The sequence below is a fragment of the Acanthochromis polyacanthus genome, chromosome 11, assembly GCF_021347895.1.
Source record: "Acanthochromis polyacanthus isolate Apoly-LR-REF ecotype Palm Island chromosome 11, KAUST_Apoly_ChrSc, whole genome shotgun sequence".
Taxonomy (NCBI): domain Eukaryota; kingdom Metazoa; phylum Chordata; class Actinopteri; family Pomacentridae; genus Acanthochromis; species Acanthochromis polyacanthus.
The window spans coordinates 726,575-749,192 of record NC_067123.1 but is presented as its reverse complement, the minus strand read 5'-3'; the positions used below and the strand labels follow the sequence as shown (position 1 = coordinate 749,192).

Here is a 22,618-nt window from a genome sequence, read left to right as displayed (position 1 = left end):
ATACAAAAAGATTTCCCAAGCTTTAAACATCTCAAGGAGCACTGTGCAAGCAATCATATTGAAATGGAAGGAGTATCAGACCACAGAAATCTACCAAGACCCGGCCGTCCCTCTAAACTTTCACCTGGAACAAGGAGAAGACTGATCAGAGATGCAGCCAAGAGGCCCATGATCACTCTGGATGAACTGCAGAGATCTACAGCTGAGGTGGGAGAGTCTGTCCATAGGACAACAATCAGTCGTACACTGCACAAATCTGGCCTTTATGGAAGAGTGGCAAGAAGAAAGCCATTTCTCAAAGATATCCATAAAAAGTCTCGTTTGAAGTTTGCCACAAGCCACCTGGGAGACACACCAAACATGTGGAAGAAGGTGCTCTGGTCAGATGAAACCAAAATCCAACTTTTTGGCCACAATGCAAAACCATATGTTTGGCGTAAAAGCAACACAGCTCATCACCCTGAACACACCATCTCCACTGTCAAACATGGTGGTGGCAGCCTCATGGTTTGGGCCTGCTTTTCTTCAGCAGGGACAGGGAAGATGGTTAAAATTGATGGGAAGATGAATGGAGCCAAATACAGGACCATTCTGGAAGAAAACCTGTTGGAGTCTGCAAAAGACCTGAGAATGGGACGGAGATTTATCTTCCAACAGGACAATGATCCAAAACATAAAGCCAAATCTACAATGGAATGGTTTACAAATAAACGTATCCAGGTGTTAGAATGGCCAAGTCAAAGTCCAGACCTGAATCCAATCGAGAATCTGTGGGCAGAGCTGAAGACTGCTGTTCACAAACGCTCTCCATCCAACCTCACTGAGCTCCAGCTGTTTTGCAAGGAAGAATGGGCAAGAATTTCAGTCTCTCGATGTGCAAAACTGCTAGAGACATACCCCAAGCGACTTGCAGCTGTAATTGCAGCAAAAGGTGGCGCTACAAAGTATTAATGCAAGGGGGCCGAATAATATTGCACGCCCCACTTTTCAGTTTTTTATTTGTTAAAAAAGTATAAAATATCCAATAAATTTCGTTCCACTTCACGATTGTGTCCCACTTGTTGTTGACTCTTGACAAAAAATTACAATTTTATATCTTTATGTTTGAAGCCTGAAATGTGGCAAAAGGTTGAAAAGTTCAAGGGGACCGAATACTTTCACAAGGCACTGTATCTGATCTTTTGCCATGCGACTTCAGTCTGAACGGCCAGGTCACATTTATCCGACCTACATGTTATTGGTACACGACAAACGTCACTATTCTGCGTTCAAGCAAAACTATCCTGCAGTAACAAGCACCTGTTGCCAGCCAATACAGCCCAACGCCAACACATTTGCTCACCGATATGGGCTGCCGAAGACGTGTGTCTTGCCGTGTGAGTGTTAAAAAGAGGCGCTCACATATGTACGTAAAGGTCGCCCTTGTCATTCAAAAATTCTGAATGAAGTCCGCATCTGTGAAGCCTCTCACATCACTATCCCACCACTCCTGGCTGCGACTCTACATCCACACAGTTCTCTGGACAGACGGTGCTGCCACTGCCCCACAAAACGCAAGGGCCAAAATTGTGGCTCTCTTCCCTCTTGATCTTCTCCTTAAAATGATTAAGTTATAATATGCTGGGTCCGGCTGGACAACAACTTTAAAATGGCCAGACATATTCTACTGTTAGCGTCCATGTTTACGTCCGTAAACACGGAACACGCTCTCTGCGTGTCGTTGTTGTGTCCTCTTCTGCGCATGTGGGACACTTTGGGTCATGTGAGGTTCACACAGGAGGTTGCATACAAGTCGCATTTAATTGGAAATGTGAACGAACTCGAAAAAAAAAATCGGATTTCACAAAAAAAAAAAAAAAAAATCGGAATTAAGAATTAAGCCCTGCAGTTTAAATGTAGCCTTAGACTTATGGGGAAACCTGGCTCTCTACAGGCTGTTGTCACCTCGGTGGTGATGGCGTCTCAGGCCGTCGGCGAGGCTTTGGCCACCAGCCAATGATCTCTCCAGGTGGTTTTCAGGAGGGAAGGGTGGCAGAACCCCAAGTGAAGAATCCGGGAACAGAAACAGGCAGAAGTCGTAACTAAACAAAGAAAACAGGATTACTGAAGGCATTAAAACAGAGGTGATGACTAGAACTGAGCAGAGCACTAACCGTTCATTGTTCACAGTCCCACATCCAAGATAAAGTGGCGTCTGATTATAAAGCAGAGCGGAGCAGCTTGATTGAACAGCTTCCACCTGCACAAAATCCCCCAATCACTAACTCCAAACACTTGCTGCAGCCTTCTGCGCCACGCGCACCTGAGAGTAAGAGAAAGAGAGAGAGAGACAACAGAGCCGAAGGAGGAGAGAGCACCTCCCCTGACCACAGCCTCAGGCTGTGTTCATGACAAGTCTAGTCAAGCAATATAGTGATTCACATGAAATGGAAAATATAAAGTGAAATACACAAATATAGTAAAATACAAGACAGATAATTGTAATGCAGATTAGACTGCAAATAAATGATAACATAGCAATTAAATTTGGCCTAAGTTTAGTATGAGCATAGTACAAAGTAGGGCTGGAACATTAATGTGTAAATTTTGATTAATTAATTTCAGAAAAATAATGCATTAAAACGCATTTAATCACGCATTTCTGAAATGCGATTAATCATAATTAATTACTTACAAAGCCTGCAATGAATTTGATAAGTTTTTTTAATCGTGTCCCACCACTAGTATTAGGTCAGAAGAATAGAATAGGAATGGGTCTTTAGAATAGTCATGTTTTTTTCTGGTACATTGTGATTTAATAGGTTTTAAAATACAAAAATAAAAATACAGTAAAATTCAAAAGCTGAAAGTCTTCTTTTCCATCCAGTGGAACACTCCTTGATATTATTCTCCACTGGAACTTCTGGAGTCCCAGACTTCCCAGAGTTTGTGGTTTCTGCATCGGTTGATGGAGTTCATGTGGGTTACTATGACAGCAACATCAAGACGGCTGAACCCAAAGTGGACTGGCTAAAACAGTTCTTAAACGACAACCCACAACAACTGGAGTGGTACCTTAACACATGCTACAACGCCCAGCAGTCTTTCAGAATCGCCATCGACAACTGGATGAAACTCTTAAACCATACTGGAGGTAAGATTTTTTTAAATATATGTTTGTAGGGATAACTAATAAAGCGATTTTATTTGCACTTGTTAAATAGGAGGGGCACCATCCTGCGTATTCAGGGAAATTAATAATTTATGCAGAATCTCAAGGAGATTCCTGTCGAAATACAGTTGATCAGTCTCATATCTGAAAGTCTAGAATTCTTGGTGAAATTGACCTCAATTCTCACACACAGGATACGCACAAGACGGTAGATTGGTCTTAAGTGAAAATATTTATTTACTATTCTACTAAAACAATACAGTGAACTATATACAGTGAGAAATGTGACATGTGTGTGCGTGTGTGCGTGTGTGTGTGCGTGCGTGCGTGAATACGGGTGTGTGTGTCTATGGCGTCAGAATCGATTCAAAGCAACTCGCAGCAACGAGTGTGTACATGCATGATTATTATGTTACGCGTGCGTGCGTGCGTGCGTGCGTGCGTGCGTTGTAACGTGCAGATTGTATTTCACGCATAACAAGAAGCTGCGTACCTATGAAGCAGCGTGCGCACGCCTGTCTGTCACTGTTTGACAAATACCGTTACGCACTCACACACACGTGTGGTCGCAATTTCTGATTGTACACAATCGAAAGTTGATCTCCCTGCGCAGCAGGGTAACATGAGCGTGTCGTGTAGTTGGCCTTTTCATTTTTGTCAGCCAGGGGAAGCAGCAGTGAGCCATACTTTGCCTGGCGGAAAAGACGAAGAAGAAGACGAAGAAGAGTCCCGCTGAGCTTCCGACAGCTTCCGAGGCCAGCGCCCGAAATGGCATACTAACGTACTACTCATACTAAGTGTAACGTCAAAATAAGTATGTAGTGCATTCACATTAGATAGTATGAAAAGACTGAGTACGCGAGAAATACCCGGATGTTCACTATATCGGTAAGTATGTGCGGTGACCACACTAGTCATACTCAACCACCCCATAATGCTTTGCGAGCTACCCACCGAAATGTAAGCCTCCATGGGATCTGTGGCCGGGCCGGCGCGATATAAATGTAAGTACCCAGTGTTTTTATTTTTTTTTATGTGGTTAAGTAGTCATCCTAATCACCCCGCAGATTTGAGAAATAGGCATTTTCTGACCAACATTTTAAATTTGTCAGACGTCTCACAACGTGCTACTGAATGCTAGCAGCTAGTTGCAGCAGCTCGCTTTGCATACAGAACAAGTAGCAGCTACCTCCAGTAGCCTGCAGCTACAATTGAAACGATTCACATAATCTGGCTAATAACTGCATGAGCAGTGCCAGCTTGAAATTGCCACATTAATTATGCGACTGTTTGCTTGTCCTGATCTCACGAAGTTCCCTCAACTGTTGTCCTCGTAAAAGCTGTTTATATTATGGTCAGTCGCCGAGCACATTTCCCGGACAGGATCTGCAAAGAACTCCTAAATATTATTATGTGGGTGGCTTTACCACTCGAGCGGACTGTTATGATGACCAAATAGAAGCAATTTCTTATACCACCTAACAATGCAACTAATGCTTATAATGTTGGACACGACTGTTATTTTTCTCAGGGACAGATGAGGACACAGATCGCCTCATTAAGTGGTGCGCTGAAAACGAGGACATGTTTACAGGGCGTCGTAACGCAGCCCAAAAAGGTTTCCAGTAAGTACTAAACTCGTGTCATACATTGTGTGCATGTGTTTTTTTTCCCCACTCTGTTGTAAAATAATTCACAGATCATTGAGATAAGGCTTTTGGACAGTGTAAGGTCACAGTCTTCTCTTCAGAGATAGTTGACTTTACTCATTAATAAATGCAAAGAATTTATTGTAACAAAGTCTGTTTTCCTATTTCAATCCTGTCATGTGTAGAATGTTCATCAAGGACCACAACCTTGAGGGAAAGGTGGAGGCAGGGTGGGAAAAAAATGGGAAAACTTAAAACAAAAATACAAGGTTAGTTAAAAACACTTGGCCATAGTCATTCAGTTATCCACAGTATATCCTCTGTGATCATTAACAAATAACTTCTGTGCTGTGTGGTTGGAACTGAAGGCACCGAGGACAGGGGTCAGCACAGGAGGAGGAGAGACAACTGCTGCCTCGTGGAAATGGTATCAGGCCATGGATGAGGTGATGGGGCAAAGGCCCAGTTTAGCCCCACCAGTCCTCATCACCTCAGCCATGGCAGAACCTGTGGCAGCAGCTGTCTCTCCTCTGGAAGGTGACAGAAGGAAGAGACGGAGAGAGGCTGACATGCTGGAGTTTTTGAGGGAAATGGAGGTGCGAGAGGAGGAACAAGAGAGGAGAGCAGAGGAGAGAGAGAACAGAAGAGAGAGAAGAGAGAAGAGAAAGAGAGAGAGTGGAGAGAATGGATGGAGAGTTGGGCCAGGGAGGAGAGAGAGAGAGACGGAAAGCAGAGCAAGGGAGGAACGTTTGTTGAGGATTTTAGAATCGTTTTTAAAGAAATAATGTGTTGTTCATTTATAGTTCATTTTTATAGTTCATGTTCTTTTGGTTCTGTTTATTAAATAAATGTTTATCAAATCTTCTGTTTGGTTCATTTTTTTAATATTATATACAGCATCTCAATGTAGGTATAGTTTCTAATTATGAGTTTACAGTTACGCTTGCACATGAGCAAAAAAAAAAGAAAAAATGTAGAAATAAGCAAAGTATTTACAAAGAATGTGAGAAATTTAGAATGTGAGAAAACTATTTAAATGTGTTGAACAGAGTTGCGTTTAACCATATTCACAATAATCATGTTCTTGCAGTTCATAGGCGGGGTGTTGTGGGGCAGACACTGCAGCAGCAAGGCAGTTTCTGAGACCATCACCAGATTGCTGGACTGGCACAGGAACCTCAAAGTCCACTCCATCGTTGTCCAGGGTTGGTCTGGACAACCTGAAGTCCTTCCTGAGGTCACCTCCCTCAAAGTAAAGAGACAGCAGGGGAACATGGGGGTTTACTCTGCTGTATGGACCTCTCACACCAACCTGTAATATAGAAAACACGCCATCAAAAATTAGTTGTTTTTAATTATTTATTGAACTATTTGTGTATTTGTGTATTTTTAAAAATTATTTATTGGTATTTGTGTATTTTTAAAAACTATTTATTGGTATTTGTGTATGTTTTTAACTACTTGTTTTGAATGATAATATTTAAAGTATTTATTACATATATATGAAATTATTCTTAAATTATTAAACTTTGCTATAAAATTAAAAAGTGGTTATGTGGCATAGCTATGGCATCATAGATAATATGAATTGTGAATGAGAAAACTTAACAAAAATGGACTTACCTCAGCAGGGAAACCAAACTGTAAGTACAAATTAATCAAATGCCGGAGGCGACGGATGGCTTGTCTTCTGTGTCTGTGGACAGTCAACATTCCAGTTTATTTAGTTGTGGAAATTATTTTGTTGAAACTGTATTTAATATTGATTATTATCCAGTGTAAAATTGACCTGAAGCCAACATTCAGCTAAGAGTCAAGCCGAGATATTTGCCTGGTGTACTTCCGGTTTTGTCGTCGGAGGTTTGAGGTTTGAGACATTTATATCAAAAGATATTCCTTCAGTTTTTATTTTACAGGAAGCTCTACAGGAAGAGGAATAAGTATGTAGGAGAATAATAGCAAGAAAAAGTGTGCAGGCAGTCACCCTAAAAGGGAGTGTAATATAGTAACTTGATTGTAGAACATCTACAATCTAAATTTTGAATTACATTTAATGAGAGTTACTGTATTGATGGTGTTAAGCCTATGCTAAGTCATCAATGAACAACTTACAAAGGATGTAATCAAACAAATATTTATTTAGACAGTGTCAACATGAATGCTGCTAGATGTTCTAGGCAAACAAGACAAAGATATTCAAAGTTACAAAATAAAAAAAGCCAAATATTGTCTGCTGGAAAAATGGCAATAAAAAATGGCCCTCACAGCTTGTGTTTCCTCTCATTGGATATCTGTGCAGTAGGTATGTGCTGAACCCAAACTGTCCTGTGAGGCTTATGTTTGACCTCTTATACAGAGTTCAGTGAGGTGTAGAGGCATGTTTATCTTTGTCTGGGTATGTGTGGACAGTCCTAATTTAAAGAGGAATCCTCTCAGTCAGAGAGACATGACTGTCTCTTTGCTGGTGGTTGTTCCTCTCCTAGGCTTTATTCTAGTTTTGCTTCTCTAAAGTCAAAAGACAATAATAAAAAATAACTAAGGAATGTACAACAATGTTAGATGCCCATAGAGCTGATGACAAGTCTCTCCAGGTTTAGTGTAGGACAGGATAGTACAGAAGGTTCTTCAGTCGTGTGGAGATGTGTGAGCTCACTGTGGCAGACATCTTCTGGACCATAATTTTGGTGACATCCTGTCCCTGGATAGCCTGTGTTCCCTTCTCTGGGTAGAAACCGATGAATCGCCTGAAGCCAGAGTAGTCTATGTTTAGAGACTGAATGAAAAACTACATTTTGTAGTCTAAACAAGGTAGTTTTGAGTTTTTACAATTCTAAAAAGACTATAAACGATCACCTGATATATTAACCATGAAAATTAGATTACAGTAGATGTGGTACTCAGGTGGGCCATGGCAGGAGACTGGACGCAGAAGAGAGGAGGAGATTTTGTTCTGCCCTGTGTCGCAGGTTGTTATGCCGTGGTTGCACACCTGACCGGCCACAGCGTTCCACCTGGCTACATTGAGTATGTTTATATGCAGTCAATATTCGGGTTAAGGTCAATATTCCGGTTTCTGAAACATTTGGAATAACCCGTTAACACGGATAAACAGACAGAGTTACTCCTGTTTACATGGAGCGTAATCAATTGGGATATTCCCATCCAAACCAGGACGTGCAGACAACATGACGCAAATTGCGTCATTTCCGTTTCTTCTTCCTGTACCCAAAGACAAAAACAACAGCAGCAGCATCGGCAACGTGGTGGAAAATGAACTGTCCAGGGCCGATAGCAGTCGCCTTTGTTTGCGCTTTGGTGCTCGTGTTGACCCATCAGCAGTACGTCACACTATTGGGCCTCACAGTTTTAATTAATAGAAGGAGAGAACGTGAAGAAGAAATATTAAATGCGGTCGGAGCTGTGTCATGCTTATCCACGCTACCCGTACTCAAAAGACCAAGATTCCTTTCGGTTGAAACGTGCGCAGAACGCGAATGAATGTTCCTTTCAATGGGGATATCCCGATGCGCGTTTATATGACGAGATATTCGGGTTAGAAAAGGAGTAACCCAGGGGTCTTATTTGGGTTTTTAAAAACCGGAATATGAGCATATTCGGGTTTTTGCGGGTGTTTACATGACCGTACGCAACCGGGTTATTGCCAATATCCCGGTTAAGAAAGGGTTTTTGACTGCATATAAATGCAGTCATTATGGCTCTTCGACATTCCTCCATCCTGAGTTCCAAGATCCAAAGCACGTTTATGTCTGTCAGTCACTCAAAATTAACATGAATGTACACCTGGATGAAAAGAAAACATTGTTAGTGCAACAACCTATGATTATTGTTAGAGATGCTCTATGTTCTGGCTCAATCACATGATCTTTATTTACGCTGCTGATCGTCCCGTTGTGCTAATGAAACTATCGGCAGTTGAGAAGTTAGGCTAAGTTACATAGTTAAGTTAGCAAAATAAAACGTTTTTTTTTAAACCCATAAGAGTGTTGTGAAAGTTATTCAAATTTTTATTAGCCTCACTGACAAACTGACACTGTCCTTGAGTCTCATCTAAGCAAAGCTAAAGCTATTGTTATGAATAACTGCGATCGATATTTTCATATCCTGATTATTTTTCGTTATAGCTAACATTCCTAGGAAATAAAATGGGTAAAGGCTTGTTTAAAACTGAAAATAAGTTGGGTACAAAGACAAATGCTTACCTGACATTAAAAAACGTTGCAGCCTGACTGACTCAGTAGCCAACAGGGGGGTATTCCACGAAGCTGACTTAGGTCTAAGCCTGGCTTATTTCGGTCAGCTTCGCTAACTTTAGTGAGAGTTTTGTTCCACCAACAAGGCTTAGGGCTAGCCTGGCTTGGTAACCATGGTAACTCAGCCAGAGCGACAAGCCTGGTCCGGGGCAGGCTAACAGTAAAGCTTACTTTAGCCCCATGTCAGAGAAGGTTCTGACGAGCTTCAGAAAGACGCCTGTGAACCGCATGTTACACATTAAATTCATCTTGATCTGTAGTCAATGATGTTCTTGTTCGGTGACATACATTGAGACATTTTTTAAATAACGCCGGAATAACCGTGAATCAAACAATATCATATTACACTACACATTTTGTCACAGTGTGCAACTGTGGCTGAGTGGTTAGAGCATAGTTAAGCAGACTAAATGTGGTTTTACTTTTCATTGCGCCGTGGGTTCGAATCCACCAGCGGTAAATACTTGGAAATATCTGATTTTCTTTTTCTTTCACCCTCAAAGTGCAGTCAACACGTAACAGGAATAGGCACAGATTGTCTTAAAATAAGCAGGACACAATAGCCACAGTTTTCCATAAAGAATACCTTCCTTTTACCAGCGGTCCAATCTGATCATGATGATAATCCAAAGGTGATGCCAAATGATGCGATAACTATTTTGGGTACAAGCTCATTTGTGTCTTCTCCCTTATTTAAATGTAGGGCACAGTAGCACTATCATCTCTAATAAAAATGACATCTCCTCTATAGGCCTACATGTTTTTATCTGCTTTTTTATTCAAAGTTTGAGTGTTTGATGAAACATCTCCACATGAAGTTGCCCCTTTTTTCCAAAGTATTCCGACTTTGGTTTTAGGTGTTACCTGCTGCTTTATTCATCTATGGTGGATATATATTTGTCAAATCAAGAACATGAATTAGGCCTACCACAGTAGAAAGTGAAAACCACCATCACATTACACAAAACCAGGCTATGTTGTAGCCTCTTTCTCTCACATATATATATATATATATATATATATATATATATATATATGTGTTTATACACACATAAAAAATGTCAAAATGTCTTCAATGGGTTTTGAAAAGCCTTATTTCATCAAGACTGATCTCCTCTGGGCCACAGTAGTGTGACAAACTTCAGGGTGAGGAAAAAAAAAGTCATCAACCACTGCAGTTGTGGGTTATCCCTAATCAGTGTCAAAAACTTGCCCCCTGAAAATTAAATTTTCAGACGTGTGCGTGTGTACGCTCAGACTAAGTGCTTCATTAAAAAGAAAATAAACGCGTTTAAACGGTCGGCAATGCTTTGCCAGGCAGCGTCTCGAGCTTTATTTATTGCAACCGTGTTGCCTTTTCTTGTGATAATCTCCCTGTAGTCCTCGTACAACTCCGTGAGAAGTTTCTGCTCCGCCGAAGAGAAAGTCTCTGTTTTTAGACATAATATCATCATTTCAACGATCGACGCGTCGGGGCTTTTTATCTCCCCCGGACGCGCACTCAGCCGCAGCTTGGATCAGCCTGGCTTGAATAAGCGTCTCTGAAAAACAGCTGAGCCTCGTTCGTGGAACTACTTGCAGCTGAGATTAAAGTTGCCGCTTATTCAAGCCACGCTTACCGGCGTAAGCCCAGCCTGTTTTAGCCAGCTTCGTGGAATACCCCATAGGTGTTATGCCAAGAAGTGCCTGCCTGCTAAGACCTGCATGACTGTCACGGGAAGTGCACAACTAAAAAATAAATAAATGAATTATGGAATAATAATAAATGTCAGCAGATGTGGCTTGGGGATGTGAAGCCTGAGAACCTAATTCAGATAATAATAATAATAATAATAATAATAACAACAGGGTAAGTTTATCCCCGTGTTTTGGAACAATAGCGCCATCAGCTGGGACCGAACAACTACATGACGCACTCATGTTACGGGGAGTGGTGCACACGGTGCAGATCAACAACTTTTTTTTTTTTTTTTTTTTTTTGTCCTGTCCGGCAACAGAGCAGGCAGAATGGGGATCTGGCTGCTGCATTGTGCCATACAAGTTTGCTTTTCCAAGGGTAGTTTATAAGTATAAGACTCCCCTTGATACTGTACAGTAATTTATTTAGTTTGAATACTTGTTGATTAGTTAAATATACATAAGTTTGCTGGACCTGACAGGGGAAAGGCAGGAAGAAAGAAATGAGAAGAGAGAAAGAAAAAAAAAAAAAAGAAAACAACAAGGGGGGATAGTGAAGAGAAAAGGAAGAGTGCAAGAATACAATTATCTTTCAATTGAAACCGACACAACAGACAACAAGCTAGTACACCTTAACAAGGACGCACCGGAACGCATCCTACGGGTTTTGAAACACAGTTAGTAATTATTCAGATCGTCTATGTGAAACACACTGAGGAAACATGTCTTTTGATATTCTGGCACCAGGACAAACTTAACATCCCACAAGACAACATGGTTGCTATGTCCACATGCAGAGCACAGTGCAATTGTGACTGTGATCATGCAACTATGACCTCTGACCTCCGTGAAGGCCAGAAGCGGGCCCGAGAGCCCACAAGACCCAGGCGAGCCGGCAGCAATCCCAGAGCAGAGATCTGAGCCACCAAACCACGAGGACGACCACGAATCGGCCCGGAAGAGGGCAGAGGGAGAACCCGGCCAGGACCCCCAGCGTCCAGCGGGGCCGGGCCCCAGGCGACTAAGACTGGCAGCCACCGACCCCGCCAGGGGCCGGAGGCCCAGGGCGGACCCAGCACAGGACCCCGGGCCCCAGGCATCCAACAGGTAACCCCCGCCCCCCAGGCAGAGGGTCAACATCGCCAGGGGAACCAGCCACCCCAGACGGCCACCTGGGGCCCCTGCCGCAGCCAAAGATCCAGGGCACCCCCCCCCCCATCCCCTCCCCACCCCCCCACCAACCCCCCCAAAACAGCCATAATCATTTTCCCAATCACCCGCCAATAGTGCCCCATGAGGGCACCCCCGGAAGGCCGGGAGACACCGGGCCACAAAACCGGGCCCCCACCACCACCCACGCCCCCCCACCTCACCCCCACCCCCCACCCAGATGCAGACAGCCGCGCACCCCCAAAGACCAGCAGGCCCCCAGCCCGCAGCTAGCCACAGACCCCTCGCCCACGGGATACCACCCCCTCCGCCCCGCCCTGGCGGCGACCAGAAAACGGGGCTGTGAAGAACCCCATTACCCTCACCTCCCCTGCACATGAGTGTTGGTGAGATCTGTGTTGTTTGCAATTAAAATTAGGGGGTAGTAGCTAAGCCGTGCCGGGAGCGGGGTCATCGGGAGGTCCCGCCTACCCGAGCAACCCCGCCCACCTTACACGGCATGCTGTGTCCCCCAGATGCAGCGTGTATTATCAGTATTTTGCTGTCTTTAGTGACTAAGTGCAATTAAAACTTGAGAGGTGAGCCATCAGAGGGTGTAGTGGATGGGGCCACTTCGATGGCCCCCATCACCACACCCAGCACAATGAGCACACCTCCCATAACCCTACATGTGTGTGAACGTGAGCAGAGGAAGTGAGGGGTCCGGGGATGAGGTCTGTAGGGAAGAAAACTTCCCCCCAGAGGGCGAGCCACTAAGGGCAATAGGCACCCCCGTTTCCCAGGCGCCCCCCAGCGCAGGACGAGCCAGGAGCTGCCGCCACCAAGACTGGGGCCCACAGCAACCGCAGCCAGAGACCTGCCAACCAAAGAGGCATGCAGCCACCACACACCAAAAGGCGGAAAGGCGAGGGAGGACAGAGGGCAGCAGAAGAGCCCAACCCAGGGCCCACCATCCCCAGGCCCACCGTGGCTGCCCCCCGAGGGCACAGGACCCCTCACACACACACACACGCACCCCGCCCCCCACCCCCAACCCCCACACCCCTGCACCCCAGATCCCCGGGCAGCAGTCAGGCACCGGCCCAGACCCGCAGCAGCACATCAGGGCCAACCAGGCCCCCCAGCAAGGTCGACCCCCCACCCCCGAGGGAGGAGGCAACCCCCAGACACCCGGACCCAGAGCCCCGCACCCCGCCCACCCCAGAACACCCCGGTCACCCAGCCCAGGGCCGGCAGCCACCGGCCCAGGCCCCCCTGGCAACCCAACCCCACCACCACCAGACAGCCCCAACTGCCGCCCCACCCCGACCCCAGACCGGACCAAGCACGAAGCCGCCCCCCCCAGTGCGGGAGCCCAGACCCCCACTCCAAGACAGCACCAAGCACCCGCAGTCCCCAGGGCCCCCGCACCGACATCCGACCGCCGAGGTGGCGAGGCCCCAATTCACCCCTTACATTAGGTGATGGAACTGATCACAGGGGACCAGAGGGAACGAAAATCAGCTAACTTATCCTTTGATCCTGCAGACATTGTCTCGAAGCTGATGTAGTCTAATAAGAGATTCCTAAACTGCTTATTGTTCAAATTGTTTTTGGCTTTCCAATTTATAAGGATAGTTTTCTTTGCAATGCATAAGCTGGTGAGAACCATACATACAGAGTTAGATCCTATGTTGATTTCACCTAGGTCACCTAATAGGCACAGTGTGGGACTTGCAGCAATGTTGCATTTTAAACCATAATGACAGGTCTTCACATACCGCAAGCCAGAACCTTTGCACAGGTGCGCAGGACCACATGGCATGGAGGTAACTGTCAGTCATGTTATCACTGCAGTGTGAGCAAATATCCGAATGGGACAGACCCATCCTGAACATCCTTTGTCCTGTATAATGAATTCTGTGCAGAATTTTAAATTGTATAAGTTGCATATTTGAGTTCTTTGACATTTTAAAGGTATTTAAACATATTTGTGACCATGCATTTTGATTAAGATTACTGGATAGGTCAGCTTCCCATTTTGCTGTAGGAAGAAAGATTGTATCTTCTGACTTTGACAATATTCTATATAGTTTTGATAATAGCTTTGGGGGACGAAAATTTAAGAATTCTTCTACTCTAAGAGGAAGCTGCCAGTGTAATTGGTTGAGGGTGTATTTTTTTCCTATAATCGATTTAAGTTACTGGTATTCTAAAAATTTTGTGTTGCTAATTCCATATTGTGAAGTGAGTGTGTGAAATGACAGAAAGTTACCATCTTCTATGATATGTTCTAACTGTTTTATCCCTTGATTTCTCCAGTGAGTAAAATTTATCATCTTTTTATTTTGCACAACAGGGTAAGTTTATCCCCGTGTTTTGGAACAACAGCACCATCAGCTGGGACCGAACAACTACATGACGCGCTCATGTTACGGGGAGTGGTGCACATGGTGCAGATCAATAACTATTGTTTACAATCAGAAATAGCGACCGCACGCGTGTGTGAGCGCATAACAGTATTTGTCAAACAGTGACAGACAGGCGCGCAGGCGCTGCTTCATATGCACGCAGCTTCTTGTTACGCGTGACAGAGTTTGCGCACGTCATTTCCACGTACGTGTGAGTGCGTGACTGAAATGTTCTATTATCTTCATGTGAGCGTTAATGCGTGCGTTTGTAAAAAAAAAAAACGCATGAATGTTACGCGTGGCCGCTCCGCGATGTGTGATTGTCGGCGTGCACCCATGATCACACGTGAACGTGCGCATGACCGGGAGGCCATTATAAGTCAATGGGGAAACTACATTACGCGTCAGGCGCACAGGCGTCAAAGCACGCGCGTGTGACACGTTCAGTTGATAGCTGCACACGCTTTTTGAAACGATTCTGATGCCATTGTGTGTGTGTGTGTGTGTGTGTGTGTGTGTGTGTGGGATTGTGGGTGTGTGGATGTGTGTGTGTGAGCAGATTCAAATCTGCATATTAAAATAGGAGGATTATGGTGACAGGAGCCAGATAGCGGATGACCTGACTAAATGAAACAATAATTTGGACTACGAACGATTAGTAAAAGAATAAACGGTGTGGCTGAATTTCGGTAATCAAGTGGTTAGTGACATCAACCCAAATCAGACAGAGAAAGCTCAGCTGGGCTCTTACTGTCAGTAGAACCGTCATATGCTGGGACGCAGAAGTCGCCGGTGGATGATGCCTCACAGCGCGATGGGACGTCTTTGCTTAGTTATAACTTAGGTATACCTAAGTTATAACTTAGGTATACCTAAGTTATGCCATCACACTTTTTGAAGGTAGTCACCTTTAAGAACTAACATTTCAAAAAGAACAAAACATACATAATACTACCATTGGAATCACTACTAATACTTGTATCCCAATTTAAAGTACTGCAAAGCAAAAAACGATATTGACATTACCCATGCCATTTTGAGTAAGAATATCTCAGTAACTACAAATATAACCCTGCTGCTTTTTTGTACAGCGATAGAAGACAGATAGAACTGTCTTGTAGAAAAATTTGGGGTCTCTGGTACCTGTCCCACACTGAGATTTTTGCCACCAAAAATAGCCAATTAAAATCTCGTCCAACTTTGGGAGCTCATATTTTCCAAACTGAGGTACCTAGAAAGCTCCAGTTTGCTAAGTTATCACACAAGTTTGTGTAGAATGGAACCCAGGGGTGTTAGAACATTTCTGTGCAGTATTTCTAGTACTTTTAAGGTCCCAAACCCCACTCGTGAGTAGGTTTTTCTTAATTTGTAGCATTTTTAGCAAACCCCCATGTCCTGCAGAGTGTAGGGAAACATCTGGGGATGTTTGTGGGGCACTAACTACATGCAGAGGCCTTGTTTACCAACTCACAGCTCTCTGGTATGTCTGAGAAATGACCACTTAAAGATGCAAAAAACGCTGGCGAGGCTTTTTATAGCCCAAATTCTGAAAATTTCAGACCCCCACAACTCAGAAACTATTTGAGCTACAGGCCTACAATTTTACATAGAAAGTACTTTTGTGACTATCTAATGGCATACAAATTTAGGACTAATTTGAAAATGGTGTAGCAACCACCATCTGGTGAAACCACACGGAATGACCCACAAGACTTATTGACTTGCAGCCACTGCTACTATGATTGTGAAGCTAACATCTGCCCAACTCAAACATCTAAAAGCAGAAAAGCTGGTGGCTTTATGAAATTATTTACTGATGAATTAATTTTTCTACTGGAATTTTCCTTGTAGGCACATCATTGGAATATTCCCCACAGAGTTCTCCTGCAAGCATTAAATCCTGGACAGCCAGTTTCTCACAATATCTGTATTTACTGACACTTCATATGAGGGTTTCATGGACATTACAGCAGCTTGATGGAATTGTCTACCACCCACAAAGATAGGAAACACAACAAACCTCTATCACCATTTAAATGAGTTGTGTTACGATCTCCACAAGTTAACAGAAAACTAAAGTCTCTGTTCCACACTGTTGACACTGAATCAAGCCAGTTGTGGTAACATCAGTTCTAAGAAGTCACTCTGTCTGCTTGTTTGGTCATTAGTGGGTCTTTTCTGATCAAGGAACCAGACTGTTTGTCACTTTATAGGCCATATTTTCCTATTGTGTATATTTTTATGTGTTACCATTATGGGGCGTATAAATGTACACGTGCCCTTGTTAATATTGCAGAAAAACCTGTTTGCTAAGCAGCCAACAAGCAATCCTAAATTGCAAATATCCCTTAAATTAAAAATTCACTGCAGCGTTTTCTCATTAACACACAGTTCAGTGTTACATTCAGAGTTACTAGCTAAAATGTGTCAAAGATGGCGCCGTGCTAGCGGCAGCCAGTTACAGCAGTTCCTGTTAACTGTAAGTGTTTTTCGATATTTCTTGTAGTTTTTCTCTTTCCTTTTATTCTATTCTTCAAGTGGGTGCATGACATTTGTACAGTGCAGCAGTGGATGTACAAGTGGTGCTAGTACGGTGTTTCTCTAACAGCAAACCCTGGGTGACCTCAGAACTGAAGGCCCTGCTGAAGGAAAAGAGAAGGGCTTTTGGATCTGGGGACAAAGAGGAGCTGAGGAGGGTGCAGAAGGAGATAAAGAAGAAGATCAAGGTGGACAAGGCCAGCTACAGGACCAAGATGGAATCTCACCTGCAGGATAACACAAGGGAGGTCTGGAAAGACCTGAGATCCATCTCTGGCTACAGCAGAGGCCATGAGAGGGGAGCTGCAGCAGGAGACCGGGAGTGGGCCAATGAGCTGAATCTGTACTTTAACAGGTTTGGCTCTGCTCCCACTCCTCCCCCCTCTCATCAAAGCACTGACCAGCCAGCTCCTTCTTCACACCTCAGCTCTATACCATCAACAACACCATCAACGAAGTCGTTGTCAAGGCAACACAGGCCATCTATCAGTTTGACCTGTCAGGCGAACAGGTCAAACTGATAGACCTGTGTCTATCAGGTCTATCACCCTCCACTACCTCTGGACTCCACATACAGCCCCATCACCTCTCCCTGGCTCACCCCCCACCACCACCACCATCACCATCACCCCCTCTCCTATCATCCTCCTCCACCCCCAGCCTCTCCATAACAGCTGATCAGGTGAGAAGTGAGTTAAAAAAAGATCAAGACCAGGAAAGCCGCAGGTCCTGATGGAATCAGCTCCTGAATCCTCAGAGACTGTGCAGACCAGCTCTGTCAGGTGCTGCTGCGCATCTTTTACCTGAGCCTGAGTCTGGAGAGGGTTCCTGTGTTGTGGAAGACTTCCTGCCTGGTTCCTGTCTCAAAGACCAGGAACCCCAGGGAGCCAAACCACTTCAGACCTGTGGTCCTCACTTCTCATCTGATGAAGACCATGGAGAGGATCATCCTCTGGAATCTACGCCCCCCGGTGAGCCCTAATCTGGACCCACTGCAATTTGCTTACCAACCAAACATTGGAGTGGATGACGCAGTCGTCTACCTGCTGCACAGATCGCTGACTCACCTGGAGGACACCGGCAGCACTGTGAGGGTCATGTTCTTTGACTTCTCCAGTGCTTTCAACACAATCCAGCCTTCTCTGCTCAGGGTGAAGCTTGAGGGAGCGGGAGTAGACTGTCACCTGGCTGCTTGGATCATCGACTACCTCACCAACAGACCACAGTACGTGAGGCTTCAGGACTGTGTTTCTGATGTAGTGGTCAGCAGCATGGGGGCCCCACAGGGGACAGTGCTCTCTCCCTTTCTCTTCATCCTATACACATCAGACTTCCACTACAACTCTGGGAGCTGTCACCTCCAGAAATTCTCTGATGACACAGCCATTGTTGGGTGTGTGTCTGATGGGGACGAGCTGGAGTACAGGACAGTCATCTCTGACTTTGTTGACTGGTGTGAGCGAAACCATCTGCAGCTCAACGCCAGTAAGATGAAGGAGATGACTATCGACTTCTGCAGGAGGAGGACACATCAGACTGCACCGGTGAACATCCAGGGTTTGGACATTGAGATAGTGGACTCATACAAATACCTGGGTGTTCACCTCAACAACAAACTGGACTGGTCACACAGCACAGAGGTCCTGTACAAGAAGGGCCAAAGTCATCTCCACCTGCTGAGGAGACTGAGGTCCTTTGGAGTGTGCAGGACTCTGCTCCGGACACTCTATGACTCTGTGGTAGCGTCTGCTGTTTTCTATGCAGTTGTCTGCTGGGAAGCAGGGAGCACTGAAAGGGACAGAAAGAGACTGAAGAGACTGGTCAGGAGGGCCGGTTCTGTGCTGGACTGTTCCCTGGACTCCATAGAGGAGGTGGGTGAGAGGAGGATGTTGGCAAAGCTCACATCCATCAGGGACAATCCCTCTCACCCACTGCATGACACTGTGGAGTCTCAAAGTAGCTTTTTCACCAGTAGACTGAGACACCTAACCTGCAAGAAGGAGTGCTATCGCAAGTCATTCATTCCATCTGCTATAAGACTTTATAACATCAGCATCACTGGCTGATGTTAACACAAAACTGGACTCTATCACATCATCTTTACCACATAATCTGCACAGTTCTTGTGCTATTTTACTTTTACTTTACTTCACATCATTACATAAGCCACATTTTCCATCCTACACTCCTAAACATATTGTGATTGTTATTATGTTTATCATTATATTGTTGTCTATTGTTGGTTATTGTTGCTCTACTGTATGGTGTATGCTGCTGTAACATGGGAAATTTCCCCGGACACAGGGAGTAATAAAGGATTATCTTATCTTATCTTATCTTAAAACACAGTATGTATCTCTGAGCTCTAACAGACACACTGAAGGTGTTTCCTGTCTGATAGTATTAAATGTCAAGTAAATTGTGACAACAATGCAAAACGATAACTCTTTCTTGATCCCACTGAGGGGAAGCTTGCATTGTTACAGCAGCAAAGTGGATAATGTAAACATGTAACCAATGTCAGTAGAAAAATTAAAATATATATATATATATATATATATATATATATATATATATATATATATATATATATATACATAAGTACGAGTTCAAATTGTCCAAATTTCTCTGGATGTGGACAATAACAACCTTGCACATATCAGTGGTATTGCTCAGAATCCTTCAAGAGAAAATCAACACTAAAAAATATTCATATTGCATAGATTTTATTTATATTTTCCAGATTTGTCCATAAGTGGAAAAACATTGACATTGCACAGATTATTTTAGATGCAGAAAACTGATATAGCACAGAGGTTTGTTTGTAAATGTACAAAATATGAATAATTCACAGCTGTTAATGTGTTGATAATGTACCAAATGAAGGATGGTCTTTTTTCAGTGTGCAATCTCCCGAGAGCAGTGCTGGCTGTAGTTAGTTATCTGTCAGTCAGACGATTGTTGAGGTGATGTTTGTGGCCATGTCAGCCAGCCTTAATAGTAAATCAATAAAATCTCTCTCTCTGTCTCCCAGGTGTCCACATCCTACAGCAAATGAGTGGCTGTGAATGGGACGATGAAACTGGAGAAATCAGGGCTTTTAGTCAATTTGGATACGATGGTGAAGACTTCATGTCACTGAATCTGCAGACACTGACATGGACCGCTTCAAAACCAGAGGCACTCATCATCAAACTGACATGGGACACATACGAGGCTATGCTAAATGACTACAAGTACAATTTACTCAACGTGTTCCCTGACTTGCTGAAGAAGACTATACAGTATGGGGGGAGTTTTCTGCTCAGAACAGGTGAAATTACACAACCTGAGATACACACAGTTATGTACCTCTTCTGTTTCTATCCACAGGAGCATCCAGTGAAAATAAAACAAAGCACAGACAAAGATATGATTCAGTTGTCTAGGGTCAACGAGGTGCAACCAAAAAAAACAAAAACAAAAACAGATTATTACTGAGCTAAAGCAATTTATTTATTGCTTAGTGATATCGTTACCAAATGAAAAGGTGATAATTAAACAAAGAAAACAGGGCTGATGGGTGTTGCTAATTCAAAGAACCAATTAAAATCAAGTTATATAATCTAACTGACAGCTGCACAATAAGATAAGATAAGATTTATTAATCCTGGATGAAATTGTTTTGCCAGAGTACAATACAGTAAACAATGAACAAAGGTTAGGTAAATACAAATAAACTCATCAGTTTTCTAATCTGTGTGCCACTGTACCAGCTTGGAAATGAATCAAACATAACAGCACATTTATATGACTTCTGCATCACCAACTAAATAAAATGTTGGTTCCCATGGCAACCTGATGCATACAGTGTGTGAGAGTGTAACGACTTCATGCAGTGGTTTTAGTAATGTACAGATCAACATGCTGACAGATAAAACATTTCCTTCAACTGAGAATCTGTATCGCTCATAAATATCCATCCATTCTCTATACAATGGGCTGGAGCTGGAGCCTATCCCAGCTGACTCTGGCGAAGGCAGGGGACACCCTGGACAGATCACCAGTCTGTCGCAGGGCTACATATACAGACAATCACACTCACATTCACACCTACAGGCAATTTAGAATAGTCAATTAACCTCAGCATATTTTTGGACTGTGGGAGGAAGCCGGAGTGCCCGGAGAAAACCCATGCATGCACAGGGAGAACATGCAAACTCCATGCAGAAAGATCCCAGACCCACCCCGGGATTCGAACCAGGGATCTTAGTGCTGCAAGGCAAAAGTGCTAACCACTAGCCCACTGTGCAGCCTGCTCATAAACAATCATCAGGAAACACTTTGGTTAAAGGGAGACGCTTCTTACAGCTGATTGAAATGTGAAACTCTGAACAGAACCTGGGCTGCACAGTGGCGTAAGTGGTTAGCACTTTGCCTTGCAGCAAGAAGATCCCTGGTTCGAATCCTGGGGTGGGCCTGGGATCTTTCTGCATGGAGTTTGCATGTTCTCCCTGTGCATGAGTGGGTTTTCTCCGGGCACTCCGGCTTCCTCCCACAGTCCAAAAACATGCTGAGGTTGATTGATGACTCTAAATTGCCCGTAGGTGTGAATGTGAGTGTGAGTGTTCGTCTGTATATGTAGCCCTGTGACAGACTGGCGACCTGTCCTGGGTGTCCCCTGCCTTCGCCCGAGTCAGCTGGGATAGGCTCCAGCTCCCCCCGCGACCCTAATGAGGATAAAGCGGTGTATAGAGAATGGATGGATGGATGAACAGAACCTGCTCCGGACCTGGTTAGCTCCACAGCATCAGTTACAATGGAGCTCAAGCAGGTTAAAGGAGAACCACCTTTGTGACACAAAGAAACTTTGACTTTAGGCTCAACATACCTGCTAACACACTAATCTCACCTCTTAGTAGAGCCCTCTGATCGGTCACGTTCAGTTGAGACTCTTCATTTTCTCTCTCCAGATCTTCCCTCAGTGTCTCTCCTCCAGAAGACTCCCTCCTCTCCGGTCACCTGCCACACTACAGGTTTCTACCCCGACAGAGCCGACTTGTTCTGGAGGAAAGATGGAGAGGAGCTTCATGAGGACGTGGACAAAGGAGAGATCCTCCCCAACCATGATGGAACCTTCCAGATGAGTGTTGACCTGAACATCTCATTAATCGCTCCTGAAGACTGGAAGAAGTACGACTGTGTGTTTCAGATGTCTGGGGTCAAAGATGACATCATCACCAAACTGGACAAATCAGTGATCAGGACTAACTGGGGTAAGTCAGTCAGAACAGTGGAGTCTGGAAATGAAACATATTTATCCTCATTCTGAAGTAGAGATGAAATCTGAGGTTTGTGTTTTGGTTCCAGTTCCTCCTTCAGTGTTTCCTGCTGGTGCTGTCATTGGAGTAGTTGTAGGTCTGCTGCTGCTGCTGCTCTGCATCACTGGACTCTTCATGTGGAGAAAGAAGACTAACGGTACACAGTAACACAAGAGCAGCTGTCCTGCCTTCACATTCAAAGCAGAAATCTGTGAAACTTCTTTATGGCAAATTATCGATCTATCATTTTAACTTCAGTCATCTCTCATCTTTATTTCAGGGTTCAGAGCTGCTAACAGTAAGATTTTCTGATATTTACTGCAGATTTGTAATCAGTCTGATCTTGACAGTCTTGTCTGTTACATTTTAAACTCAGATTTCGTTCTGTTTTTAGCCTCAGATTCTGCAGACAGACATTCAGATCCTAACTGATCACAGTGAGTACATCCTTGTTTCATCTATGCATTGCAGA

General features: G+C 44.1%; 2 protein-coding genes and 1 long non-coding RNA gene across 14 annotated transcripts in view; all 3 read left to right on the top strand.

The window, feature by feature from the left end:
• LOC110970679 (major histocompatibility complex class I-related gene protein-like) overlaps positions 1-22,618 on the top strand; it is a 163,681-nt gene that overhangs the window by 112,780 nt on the left and 28,283 nt on the right. The window lies entirely within an intron of this gene.
• The window catches only part of LOC127535980 (major histocompatibility complex class I-related gene protein-like), a 106,469-nt gene that overhangs the window by 82,893 nt on the left and 958 nt on the right, over positions 1-22,618 (top strand). For 3 of the 10 annotated variants that reach the window (XM_051955039.1, XM_051955046.1, XM_051955045.1), the window contains 4 exons: positions 21,862-22,101; positions 22,196-22,303; positions 22,427-22,444; positions 22,541-22,583. In XM_051955039.1, the coding sequence (XP_051810999.1) occupies positions 21,862-22,101; positions 22,196-22,303; positions 22,427-22,444; positions 22,541-22,578 (404 nt within the window). In that variant the 3' untranslated portion in view covers positions 22,579-22,583. Of the gene's footprint in view, positions 1-15,197; positions 17,202-19,580; positions 20,160-21,798; positions 22,102-22,195; positions 22,304-22,426; positions 22,445-22,540; positions 22,584-22,618 lie in introns of those variants that run through there. The other 7 variants (XM_051955047.1, XM_051955048.1, XM_051955040.1 and 4 more) reach the window with 7 other exon arrangements.
• Positions 3,634-6,363, top strand: LOC127535981 (uncharacterized). Of its 2 annotated transcripts, XR_007944906.1 has the most exons (4): positions 3,634-4,155; positions 4,683-4,776; positions 4,986-5,069; positions 5,891-6,363. It is a non-coding gene; the product is annotated as an uncharacterized LOC127535981 (long non-coding RNA). The 2 variants fall into 2 exon arrangements; XR_007944907.1 differs by lacking the exon at positions 4,986-5,069 and having other exon boundaries at positions 3,639-4,155.